The sequence below is a fragment of the Myotis yumanensis genome, unplaced genomic scaffold (genome assembly GCF_028538775.1).
Source record: "Myotis yumanensis isolate MYYU_CA2020_CCGP unplaced genomic scaffold, mMyoYum1.0.hap1 SCAF_14, whole genome shotgun sequence".
In the NCBI taxonomy this organism is placed as follows: domain Eukaryota; kingdom Metazoa; phylum Chordata; class Mammalia; order Chiroptera; family Vespertilionidae; genus Myotis; species Myotis yumanensis.
In genome coordinates this window covers 28,284,098-28,297,369 of record NW_027223765.1, presented here as the reverse complement: position 1 = coordinate 28,297,369, position 13,272 = coordinate 28,284,098, and the positions used below count along the sequence as shown (strand labels likewise).

Genomic DNA, 13,272 nt, shown 5'->3' with positions numbered 1-13,272 from the left:
ATATGCCCTTGACCGGAATCGAACCCAGGACCCTTACAGTCCGCAGGTTGACGCTTACCCACTGAGCCAAACCAGCTAGGGCAGTGCACTTTTTCTCTTTTGCTCTGCAGCACATGTGTTGATGTAAAAATCCCTTGTTATTCATCTTTGTTCCTCCCAACATATCCCAGGTGTCTGATAAACGCTTAATGACTGAAAGTAGTGACAGAGCTTCACATACAATAAGCACTCAAATATTTGTTAAATGAAGTAAAATTATTAAATTGTTCCTTATATATGAATTTCAGAGAGGCATACTTGCAAAAAGTTGCTTTTTCTTATCTCTGTTGAAGTAATTTTCCCACTCCAAGATCTGTTCACTGTGTAGAATATTCTCTGAATAACCTGGTCCCAAAGGAAAACAAAACCAGATAAAAACATTAAAGATATCAATTACTTCACCAAAGGCCACTGCATCTTATCAACATACTTTAAATCTGATAAATTTTGGCTTTTTGATTATGTCAAGTATCATTTCTAGTAAAAATTAACTCTTTAAAAAATCTACAGCTATAGAGTTTGCATCTGCCCCTATCAGTCCAAGAATAAAAAAATGTCTTTCCACAAGTCTGCCTTTGCCCAGCTGCCTCCATGTCACTTTCTTAGTTTACCTTCCATCTCATACTGTGATGCCTGATTCAAGTAGTACTGGATGTTTTGGGAAGGTAAATGAGGTGGGAAATATATACTGGGTTCGCTTAATAATTAATGGGTCAGAAGAATGGCTGCCAGTATGACAGGATTTGAGAGAGCATTATTTTGGTTATTACAGCCTAATTCATTGGAGTCCTTAAGACAGTCTTGCAGGGTCTCTATAAATTCAAATACACTGTAATAATTTACATCCGAATCCTTATTTGGGCATTAACAATTTTGTTAGCTAGTGTTTTATTGAGTTGAACAGATATGAAACTATGGAGAAGATATTGGACAGGATGGGGCTGGGTAGCAAATGTGTATGAGATTGCGCTGTGTGTGCTGTGGTTTAGGGGATAGTTGGAAAAGAAAGACAAGGCTGCAGTGGAGGTAGGAGGCCACAGTGCATTCTTAACAATTTTACTTGGGGTCATTCCTACCCATTTAATTTTGATCTATTAGTTATTGTATGTTTTCCTCCAAAAGGAAGCAGAGATGAGGACAATTTAAGCAGATTTTTTTGGGGGGTACTTTGGTTTTAATTTTAATTGTCTAAATAACATAGAAATCCTGTATCCTTAGTGGTTTTATCATGAAAGAGGTTAGATCCTTTTAGTTTATTTTAATTTTAAAAAAATATTTTATTGATTTTTTACAGAGAGGAAGGGAGAAGGATAGAGAGTTAGAAACATCGATGAGAGAGAAACATTGATCAGCTGCCTCCTGCACAACCCCCCACTGGGGATATGCCCGCAACCAAGGAATATGCCCTTGACTGGAATCGAACCCAGGACCCTTCAGTTCGCAGGTTGACGCTCTATCCACTGAGCCAAACCGGCTAGGGCTTATTTTATTTTAATTTTTGTTAATCCTCACTTGAGGATATTTTTCCATTCATTTTTAGAGAGAGAGGAAGGGAGGGAGAGAGACAGAGACAGAGAGAGAGAGAGAGAGACATTGATGCAAGAGACACATCGATTGGTTGCCTCCTACATGCGCCCCAACCAGGGCCAGGAATTGAGCCTGCAACTGAGGTATGTGCCTTTGACCGAAATCAAACCCAGGACCCTTCAGTCCGAGGGCCAACGCTCTATCCATTGAGCCAAACTGGCTAGGGCAAGGTTAGATTCTTTTAAAATGCTATTCTAGTATAAGAACACAAAAGGAAAGACATTTGAACACCTATCCAAAAAGATCTACTGAGGGACTAAACTATACCATTCTGCTTCTGGATTCTTTAGCAGAGTAATTCTCAAACAGAACAGGAAGCAACTAGCCTCAGGATGAAGGTCCAGACTTCTGCTACCCAGCATTCCTCACCCCACCCCTGCTATCAGTGCCAACTCCTTCTGACCCTTCAGAATCTAGCTCAATTGCCAACTCCACAGGAAGCCTCAGAACAGGGGCTGGGGTAGAGCTCCATCTTCTGTGCTCCTACTGTCACCTGTCTCCTTCAGTCACCCTGTGCTTATATTCTAAACACTGGTGAACCTGACCATCATCACCTCTACACTCTATTGCATGCAAGTGCCTGACATGGTGCTCTGTTATGTCAGATGGTAAATTGTTTGATAATTTTTTTAAAATTGAGGTTAACTAATATACATTAGTCAGGTGTACAACATAATGATTCAACATTTCTATATATTGTGAAGTGATCACCACAATAAATCTCCTTAACACTCCGGTGTAGGGTGAATTTCCCGCCAAAATATAAGATGGCGCGGGCAATTATTTAGGTTTCCCGCGCAAAATCAGGGATTTTTATGATACCTATTACCCCAATGGGTATGAAACGGTTCGCATACGCAGGTAGGTATCTTTGTGAACGGCAAACAAACAAATATTTGGTAATACGCAGTTACAATCGGCCCGAGTTTACACGTTTCCTGCACTCCACCGCAAATCTATATGAACCGAGTTAAGACGGCTCCCGCGGAGTACGCGCAATTCACGCGAGCCGACTTAACTCGTTTCCCCCACTCCAAGTGTTAACATCTGCCGCCATACATGGTCACAGAATTTTCCCCTACTTTGTGATGAGAACTTTTAAGATTCACTCTCTTAGCAACTTTCAAATCTGCAATATGGTATCACTGACTGTAGTCACTATGCTGTACATCATATCCCCAGATCTTATTTTATAACTGGAAGTTTATACTTTTTGACTCCCTTCACCCATTTCTCTCTGCTTCTGGCAATCACCAATCTGTTCTCTCTATCTATGAGATTGGTGTTTTTTTTTTGTTGTTTGTTTGTTTTTTAAGATTCCACATATAAGTGAGATCATACAGTATTTTCCTTTCTTAGTCTGACTTATTTCACCAACCCTAATGCCCTCCAGGTTCATCAATGTTATCACAAATGGCAAGACTTCATTCTTTTTGTATGGCTGAATAATATTCCATTGTGTGGAATTTTCTTTATCTATTCATCCATTGATGGATGTTTATATATCTTGGCTACTGTAAATAATGCTGCAATTAACATGGGGTACATATATCTTTTTGAATTAGTGTTTTCATTTTCTTTGAGTCATATGGAAATTCTATTTTTGATGTTTTATTTAAATTTTTAAAACTGATTAAAGGAGAGAGAGAGAGAGAGAGAGAGAGAAAGAGAAACACGGAGAGAGAAACATTGATGTGCCAGAGAAACATCATTTGGTTGCCTCTCGCATGCGGCCCAACCAGGGATCAAACCCACAACCTGTGCATTGTGTATGTACCCTGACTGGGAATTGAACCCGCCACCTTTTGGTGCACGGTATGATGCTCCAACCGAGCCACACAGGCCAGGGCTATTTTTAATGTTTTGAGGGACCTCCATACTGTGTTCATAGTGGCTAGACCAATTTACATTCCAACCAACAGTCCACAAGGTTTCCCTTTTCTTCACTGATACTTATTATTTCTTGTCTTTTTGATAATAGCCAGGTATGAGGTGATACCTCATTTTGGTTTTGATTTGCATTTCCCTGATGATTAGTGATGTTGAGCATCTGTTTTTTTCATGTACTTATTGGCCATCTGTATGTCTTCTTTAGAAAATTGCTTGCTAAATTAATGAGGTATCATCTCATAAAGTTTCAATGATTTCATACCATTCTTTGACCAACTTTCAGTGGCACACAGTGTAGACTTTTGTGTTACATTTGTGATAGAAATATATGGGTTGGATTCATAGCTAGTTGAATAACTCTGTTTAGAGTTTCGAATAGAATGTATGCCAACCCAAGAAAAGTCTCTAATTAGTATTTTATATAAAGCAGTATTGTTGTCTATGATTTATAGATTGAATATAAAAAGTGTCTGATTTATAGACTGAATATAAAATGTGCAGAAAGGGTTAATATAGTCTAAATTATTGTGAAAGATATTACTAATGTAGTAATGCTTACTCTTGAGGAAAAATTACAGTGTAGATGTATCCATGATCTGAATGGCTGATTATCAGGTGGAAGAAGCTGACTCTTTTTGTTATCTCAGAGGGCAGAACTAGAACTACTGGATAGAAATGCCTTTACACTGAAATGTTTCAATATAAGGGGGAGTTTCCTAAAATTAACTCTCTGAAGCAATGGGATGTATGAAGAAGTGAAGTTTCTTCTCACCACTATTATTTAGGCAGAAGTTGTCAGGATTCCTGCATTAAGTGGGAGATGGAACTGCCTGGCGTTTAATTTCCCACCTGGCCCCAATCACTCCAACTCTGACTGAGGTGTTTCAGGGCAGAGAATGTGTCTTACTTAACACTATATTCTTAGCACTAGCTTGGCTGAAGTTCATATAAAAAAGCTGGAGGACTTTTAGCATAGGAAATATATATATATATTGATATATTTTCCTTTGTTGACATTATATTTTTGTGCTTATTTCTCAATTTTGAATATAAATTTATCTTAAAGTCTAAGTTTCCTATCTCTATAAATTTTGTACTTATATACTCCTCAGATATATTTTTTGTTTTTATTCTTTTTTTTTATTTCGCCTCATATATATTACTTATGGAATACTATTACACTTAAAATTATAAATCTTTAATGTGCATTTTTGCTTCTTATTTTACTCCTTTCTTGTTCTATTTTTTGTTTTTTTTGACAGAATTTTAAAAATTTGCATTTATACGGTTAAACATTTCCTATTTTAGCCTCTTCTAACCTACATATATAGTGCCATAAAAATGTACCTGGAAAAAAAATGTGTTCTATTTTCCATTGCCTAAATCTCCTTATTGAATGGCCCCACTTCATCAGCACATTTACGTTTCCACATTACTGATTCAGCATTTTAGCTTACCGAGGTAGGGGCACCATCTAGTGGTGAGAACATGTAGCTGCTGGTTCTACATACATTTTTCCTTCTAACTTTGGTCTACCGCTTTTAAGGGAAGTAAAAAAGAAATTACTTATTAAAAAAGATAGAATAAAATTTTAAAGTTAATAATAATTATTATTTACTGCCAGTGAGAGGAATGAAACTTGACAATTTTTCACTAAGAGATCTCTAGTCAACTTGATAGATAATTTGAATTGCAAGTCAGTTTCCTTTCTTTTTCTTTATCTCTGCTGAGTTGGAGACCTCTAATTCATAATTGTAGATCACCAGAAATGGGAGTACATGTTTGGTGGGTCTGTCAGATAGTTTTTGAGAAGTAGGTAGAATGCAGACACAAGTTACTGAGAGACTGTTCACTTGAAAGCAGATAAACATACTCATATGTTGGAAGTCTGGCTCTTCTACTTGGCAGGATGTGATGAATGGATTCCTGATCCACTCTGGTCAATATGGCTCTGAAAAGTACTTCTCCATGGTATGCTGCAGAATTTTTGGACTTAAAAAAAATCTATCGAATAACTATCAGTTCTTTCTTTGTCAAGAGGAAAAATTCTCAAGGGGAAAGAGTTAAACTGTTAGTGATGAGCAGTCTCCAGCACAGTTTAGTCATCTCAGGAAATACCAGTACCTTGTCCTCAACAATTAAAATCCTGGCATTTCAGTCAGAAATAATGGGTTCGGGTCAATCAAGACACTGAATACATCATTAAAACACCATCTGGATGAGCCACAGAAATATCTTTTTATTGTTAGCACCAATGTCATAAAGAAGTATTTTCAATCTCATCACTTATTTTTAAAAAGCTCATGTGAGCACCTCTTTCCTCAAAAGTCAGCATATGCCAGTTGGGATAAGCGGTCTCTTATTTACTGGCAATTTCTCTGCACAGCATGCAAACTCAAGGGCTACAATTTGCTAGTATTTCCAATTTTCATTTTCATTTGCTATCAAGTGGCTTACTTCTCCATTGCCAACTCTTCTCTGGAAATAAAGGAGAATAATGGAGTGACACAGGTGCAATCTCTTATTTGGGTTAGTGACGTCCATATTTACTGTGTGCACAGTTGGTGCTGTCTTTCTAGCCTAAAAATAGCTACAAATAAACAAACAAAAAAACTTTTTTTCTATAGCATAGGTTTCCAGTGATAAATAGAAAATAAAAGTTGCCCAACTATTCTTCATTGTATATGTGTCACATATAAGCTAATACTGAGTCATACTCTTGTCATCAGTTTCTTCCAACCATAAAGTGAAATAACTGAATAACTCTATTATGCAAACAAAATATACAGGGTGGGACAAAAGTATGGTTTACAGTTGTGAGAACATGAAACACAGTTTATTCTTGTATTATTATTTATTAATTACTGTATTATTTTTCATACCAACAACTGTAAACCTACTTTTGCCCCACTCTGTATTAACTGTTCTACACTATGTGTCACTGAGATTACATAACATTCAGTAAGGTCATATGATAAATTAATTTTGCTTTTTCTGAGATATTTATCATTAATTCTGAGGCTGATCTTTGTAAATACATTGGGAGTAGAGTGATCTCATCTGTTTTTGCCATGAGAAGGGTAGAGAATTATGCCTCACTAATTTGGCCACTTTTATGCCTTTAATGATAAAATAAATTAATTTTACACTAGAAAGCTTATTTTATATTTTTCTAGAAAAACTCAATGTACTCTGAAATAATGTAAAAGTTTCAATGACTGCATGCCATTATCTGACCAACTTTCATAACAGAAAAGGAACTGGAGAGAAATGATAACCAGTCCAATAACATTTTGTTTTCAGATATTCACTGTGATACTTTTTATTTGTACTTTTCTTTTAATGGATGGTAGTATGAGATTATCACAACAGCAGATATACTTATCTCAGTACACACAGATTCACATTCTACCTTCTCAACTGGATCTTGTTTACTGTTTATGTTATAAGTAGAGGCCTGGTACACGGATTCGTGCAGAGGTGGGGTCCCTTGGCTGGCCTGTGGGGATCGGGCTGAAGCTGGCTATCTGCCATCCCCAGAGGGGTCCTGGATTGCGAGAGGGCAGTTCTCGGGTGATGCACCCCGGAATCAGGCTCCCTCCTCTCTGGTTCTAGGTGCATCACCTGAGAACCACAGCTGCCAAGTCACCACAGCTCTGTAGCTCCTGCATTGAGTGTCTGCCCCTTGGTGGTCAGTGAACATCATAGCTACCGGTCAGACAGTTGAACGATTGGCCGGTCGCTTAGGCTTTTATATATATATGCTGTTTTGAAATAATTGTCATTATTTCATCATAAGTACTTTATACTTTAATACTACATCTAAATAATGGATTCATTTCTGTGAATCTGGGATAAAGCAGAATACAAATAATAAAGTATAAATTTTAAAGATGTAAATAATAATATACAAATGCGATTGACCAATGTAGTTCTTTTTGATTAACAATCAACACAATAGAATTTCTCAGAAAATGTGAATTCTATGTGAATAAAGTTGTTTCATGGCTTTTCACTCTGAAATTATAAAACTTCCTTGGGGCCACTGCTAGATGACCATCAGACTTAAATACCAAACTAAAAAGTGTAGAGAAATAAAAATGATCTCTACTTTGTGATTCTGTTCTTTACATCTTTTCAAAGAACAAATTTCAATAAAAGGTCCTCTATAGAGAACATTTTCTGTATTGGTAGAAGGTTGTACTAGATTATCTCAAATTCTTATCTAATTCTTAAGATCTTAGATTATGCTACTAATATACCCGAGTTTATGGAACTGTCAACAATTAGGACCCAATAATTCCTTTTGGGATTGTAGCCAGAATTAATGTGTAGAATGCTTAAGCATGAATAATTTCACTATTCACTCAATAAATATTTACTGTGCATCTATGATGTGCCAGGCACTATTCTAGCTATTGGAGATACAGCAGTGAAAATATAAAGAAGTCCCTGTTCTCATGAAGTTTACATTATAGAGAAGGAGATGGACAACAAACAAATAAAAAATTTAAATATCAGACATGAATTCTATGTGAACAAAAAAGAGCTAAGAAGGAAATAAAGTAGAGCAAAGGAACAGGGCGTATAGGGGAAGGGAGCAGAGGAAGAAGAAGGGCAAAGAATGTAGAGGGTGACCAGGAAAGGCCTCACTAATAAAGAAATATCTGAGCACACATCTGGATGAAGTAAGGGAGCCAGTCATGTGGAAATCTGTAGGAAGAGCATTCCAGGCAGAGGAAAGAATAAGAACAAAGCATCTGAGGCAGAAGTCAGTATTTTCCAGACACTGAGGAGGCCATTGTGGCTGAAGGTAGGGTGGTAGGAGATACGATCAGAGGGCAGGGCATGTGTGGGTGGATTATGGAGAGTCTTGGCAAGGACTTTAGTTTTTACTCAGAGTGAGATGGCAAACCAGTGGAGGGTTTGAGCAGAGGAGTGAAATGATCTAATTTACATTTTCAAAGGATAATTCTGCTTTGTGAAGACTAGACTGTAGGGCAGGGGTCCTCAAACTACGGCCCACGGGCCACATGCAAATACAAATATTGTATTTGTTCCCGTTTTGTTTTTTTACTTCAAAATAAGATATGTGCAGTGTGCATAGGAATTTGTTCATAGTTTTTTTTTTTTAAACTATAGTCCGGCCCTCCAACGGTCTGAGGGACAGTGAACTGGCCCACTGTTTGAAAAGTTTGAGGACCCCTGCTGAAGGGCAATGAGGGTGTAAGCAGAGAGACCAATTAGAAGTAATGCAAGTGAGAAAGAAGGGTGACTTGGCCCAGGTGATTGTGGTGGAGGTAATTTAGTATAGTGTGGTTAACAGGAAAAAATAACTTCTGAAACAGTCTTACATGACAGTGACACCTTCTGGCTTAAAGTCTCGCAAAGTTTTATTACAGATGAAAACAAATTGTGAAAGTCAAGAATGAAGTTCCTACAAGGATGGAAAAAACCCAGCAGTTTTCTATAACTCAACAGAATGCAACAAATCCATGGCAAACAAAAAGTACCTTAAGAATGAGAGGGTTTTCCTCAAAGGAGACTGGCATATACTGGGGAATCTGAGCCAGAGACAAGGGCCATCTCACTTGAGTGTGGCCATGAATGTGAAGTGTGAGTGGGGCTCATCTTTGGAATTCCTTTGAAGATAACCTGGGAACTAGGACAGAGAATGCCTGACGTGGCTGCTATATGCACGGCAGGCCTGTGTGCTCTCATTCATAATTCATGGCCTGCCTGTGACTTATCAAATGAGCACACATCTGGATGAAGTAAGGGAGTGTGTCATGTGGAAACAGAATGAGGGAGCACCTCACAAAGAAGGAGATTGTAATTATGTTATTGTAATTCTTACATGATTTGTTTTCTAATTACACACAAGCTATTTTTTAAAAATATATTTTTATTGATTTCACAGAGGAAGAGAGGGAGAGAGAGATAGGAATATCAATAATGAGAATCACTGATTGGCTGCCTTCTGCATGCCCCACACTGGGGATCGAGCCCACAACCCTAAATGTGCCCTGACCGGTAATCGAATCATGACCTCCTGGTTCATAGGTCGATGCTCAACCACTGGGCCAAACTGGCCAGGCCACACAGGCTATTTCTTAATACCAAGTCCACTTCTAACTCTGAGGGACTACAGATACATCTTTTTCTTGAAAGACTTGAAAATTCTTTTCAGTATTATATGCAACTGGGTATCAATATTTATGACACAGCAAAAGGTATACTTCATAAGACCAGACAGAATGAAAATATTACTTTAATTTTGTATACAAAAGATCCCTTAAAGCACTGGATACATATAAGAAGGAAAAAGATCACCTTCCTTCCTTAAGGTGATCTTAAAATAATCATTATAGCCCATGTTACCTTTTGCATAAAAACCTGAAAGCTTGGATAATAGGTAGTGATAAAAAGGAGACTCATAGAGTTATATTAAGACAAAAGAGGACTCAGCTTACCGTGGTGATGTAGCGTGAGTGGAATTCTGGAGCATCTTTCAGGAACGTGAGGCCAGGGTGTGTATCCACCACATCCTGAAAAAGAACAAAACCAAAACTAAATTAAACATATGAAACTCCACTAATATGCTTCTTCTTCCTTTCTGTAGAAATATGCTTCCTTTCTGTAAAAACAGTGAGCAAACTCACTATTTTAGAATATTGAACAATGCGCTTAAAATTGAATTAATACTTTATTAAATTCAAATTTTATCACAAGTATACTTATGTGTGTTTTCAATATGCATAGTACATTTCAATAAAAAGTTAAAATTTTAATTTAGCTACATTTGGTGATTTATGAATCAAATATTTTAGAGGTCAGTATATACCAGTGATGGCGAACCTTTTGAGCTCGGCTTGTCAGCATTTTGAAAAACCCTCAGTTAACTCTGGTGCCGTGTCACATATAGAAGTTTTTTGATATTTGCAACCATAGTAAAACAAAGATTTATATTTTTGATATTTATTTTATATATTTAAATGCCATTTAACAAAGAAAAATCAACCAAAAAAATGAGTTCGAGTGTCACCTCTGACACGTGTGTCATAGGTTTGCCATCACTGGATATAGTAGTTCTAACATCAAGAATGTCAGGGAAATTCATCCCACAGATCTTGGTAGAGATTGCTAAATGAAATTTACACAGAAAGGATGACAGACACAAGCCAACTGGACTGATTCTTTCTTAACCTATAGACAGAAATTTTTTTGGGTAAAAAAAAAGCCACGTAACCAAGTAGCTTGAAATCTATGTTAAGTTGTGTGAGCCAGCTAGCTAATGTCCATCAAAATAACTGTGTGGAAAAACCTGTTTTCAATTTCGAACTTTATTTATTTTAAAATCTGATAATCACCCTGGTGAGCACTGGCCCGCTACCGAAGGGTTGCAGGTTCCATCCCTGGCCTCAGTTGGGGCACATACAGGGGGTGACCAATTGGTGTGTCTCATATCAATGTCTCTCTCTCTCCCTCTCCTCCTTCCCTTCCACTCTCTCTTAAAAAAAAATCAAAAAAAGAATCTATGAACATGAACATAAGCACTGCAATACCACAACAGTCAATCTGATAACCGAGATGGGCGGGTAACATATGCAATGTGGATATGCTGGACAAAGGGATGATTCATGTCCAGGACAGGCTGGCACAAGATTTCATTATGATACTCAGAATGGCCTGCTATTTAAAACTTATAAATTATTTATTTTTAGAATTTTCCATTTAGTATTTTCAGACTGTGGTTGAGCATGGCTAACTGAAACTTTGGAATCCACAAATAAAGATGGGGGACTACTGTAACTCTCTAAGAAAATAGAAGATAAACTTCCTGAATTAAAAAAATATATATACACACATATATATTTTTTATTTCAGAGAAAAAGGGAGAGGGAGATAGGGATAGAAACATCAATGATGAGAGAGAATCGTTGATTGGCTGCCTCCTGTACGCCCCACACTGGGGATCGAGCCCACAACCCACACCTGTGCTCTGACAGGAATGGAACCGTGACCTCCTGGTTCATATGGCAATGCTCAACCACTGACCTACGCCGGCTGGGCAACTTCCAGAGTTTTTAAATGTCTTTATTCTAACCTTTTATTTGACAGATAGCTTGGCAGGACATAGAATCCATTTCCCCAGGTTTGCCAATGAGTATCTAATATCACACTAATTCTTGTTCCTTTCTTAAGGTAATTTTTTTTTCAATCTCTGGGAACTCTTAGTATTTTCTCTTCATAAGTGTTTTTCTAAAATTTCAAGAGGACATATTTATGTATGCCTTTTCTTATTCATTGTGCTTGGCACTCAGTGGCTCCTTTCAACCAAAAGACTTGTGTACTGTATTTGATTCTGTAGGCAGTGACTAGAGAGAGCATGAGAGGCTGGTGTGAGAGGGTCATATTCTATTTTTAATCAGCCACTTGTTACACAGCATGCTGTGTTTTCCCCAAGGAGGAAAACAGGAATTCCAAGAATTCGCACTGGGTACCTGCTCTGTGGACCTACCCTATCACCCCAATCTCTCCATCCTGTATTGATGATTCTGTATTATAATTTGATAAGTTCCTCCTCTCTATTTTTCTCCTTCTTTCTTCACAGACTCCAGTAAGTTAGATGTTGAAACTCTTAAATTGGTCCTCTATGTCTGTCTCTCTCTTTGCTTCTCTCCCTGTGTGTGTATGTGCATGCATGCATGTGCATGCCAGAGATATCCTTAACTTCAGTTCCCAGGCCTTATGTTGAAATTTTAAATTTTGATATTTATATTTTAAAGTTCTAACAGCTTTTGTGTGTGTGTGTGTGGTAGCATTCTGTTTTCATAACATTCTATTCTTATTTTATATAATATCTCAAAATATAGAAATTATTTTTTAAAAGACTTTAATTTTTAGAACAGTTTTAGATTTACACAGATAATTGAGCAGATAGTACAGAGTTCCCATATACTCTGTACTCAGTTTCCTCTAGTACTAACATCTTATATTAGCATTAGTTATAATTAATAAAAGTCTTGATACATTATTATTACTATTATTAAAGGCTACATTTTATTCACATTTCCTTAGTGTTTACCTAATGTCTTTTTTCTGTGCCAGGATCCCATCCAGGATCCCATATTACATTTAGTTATGCCTCCTGAGACCCTTAAGGCTGTGACAATTTCTCAGACTTTCCTTGTTTTGATGACCTTGACAGTTTTGAGGAGTACTGGTCAGATACTGTCTAGCGGTCGCCAAACGGTGGTCTGAAAGGTTGGCGGCCGCTGGACTACGAGGTTCCTCTATTGAAATTTGTCTTAACATGCTTTATTGTTTGTTTTGTCGGTTTGTTTATGTTTGTAAGTACATACCAGGCTATCCTTTATATTTGGGAACCAGGTAAGGAGTCAACTGTCAATTATTTTGTACACCAACCTTCAACGAATCCCCATGTCTAATACCTCTTAGATCTACTAACCCTGCATTTATCGCCTCTCTGGGATCCTAACAAGCAGTGTAAAGCAGAGTAGCTCACTTCTCCACTGCAGCCCATGCACAGTACCCCATTTTGGGCTGTGGTTTTCTTAACCTGCATCTTCTTTCTAAGATATACTGAAATCTCTTGTACATTGATATTTTTCTCTCCTCTGTTCTTCTCTACCATCCCATTCACTTTCATAGGTTTATTCCTTTTAAGTTTCTATATTTTAACTACAGATTAGTTTAGGGAAAAAATGGAAGGAGAATGTATTTATTCATTCT

General features: G+C 37.3%; 1 protein-coding gene across 3 annotated transcripts in view; it reads right to left on the bottom strand.

Moving 5' to 3' along the window:
• The window catches only part of PPP2R3A (protein phosphatase 2 regulatory subunit B''alpha), a 127,196-nt gene that overhangs the window by 47,364 nt on the left and 66,560 nt on the right, over positions 1-13,272 (bottom strand). For all 3 annotated transcript variants that reach the window (XM_070433463.1, XM_070433464.1, XM_070433466.1), the window contains 2 exons: positions 9,990-10,064; positions 298-384 (listed from right to left, as the gene is read on the bottom strand). In XM_070433463.1, the coding sequence (XP_070289564.1) occupies positions 298-384; positions 9,990-10,064 (162 nt within the window). The remainder of the gene's footprint in view (positions 1-297; positions 385-9,989; positions 10,065-13,272) is intronic.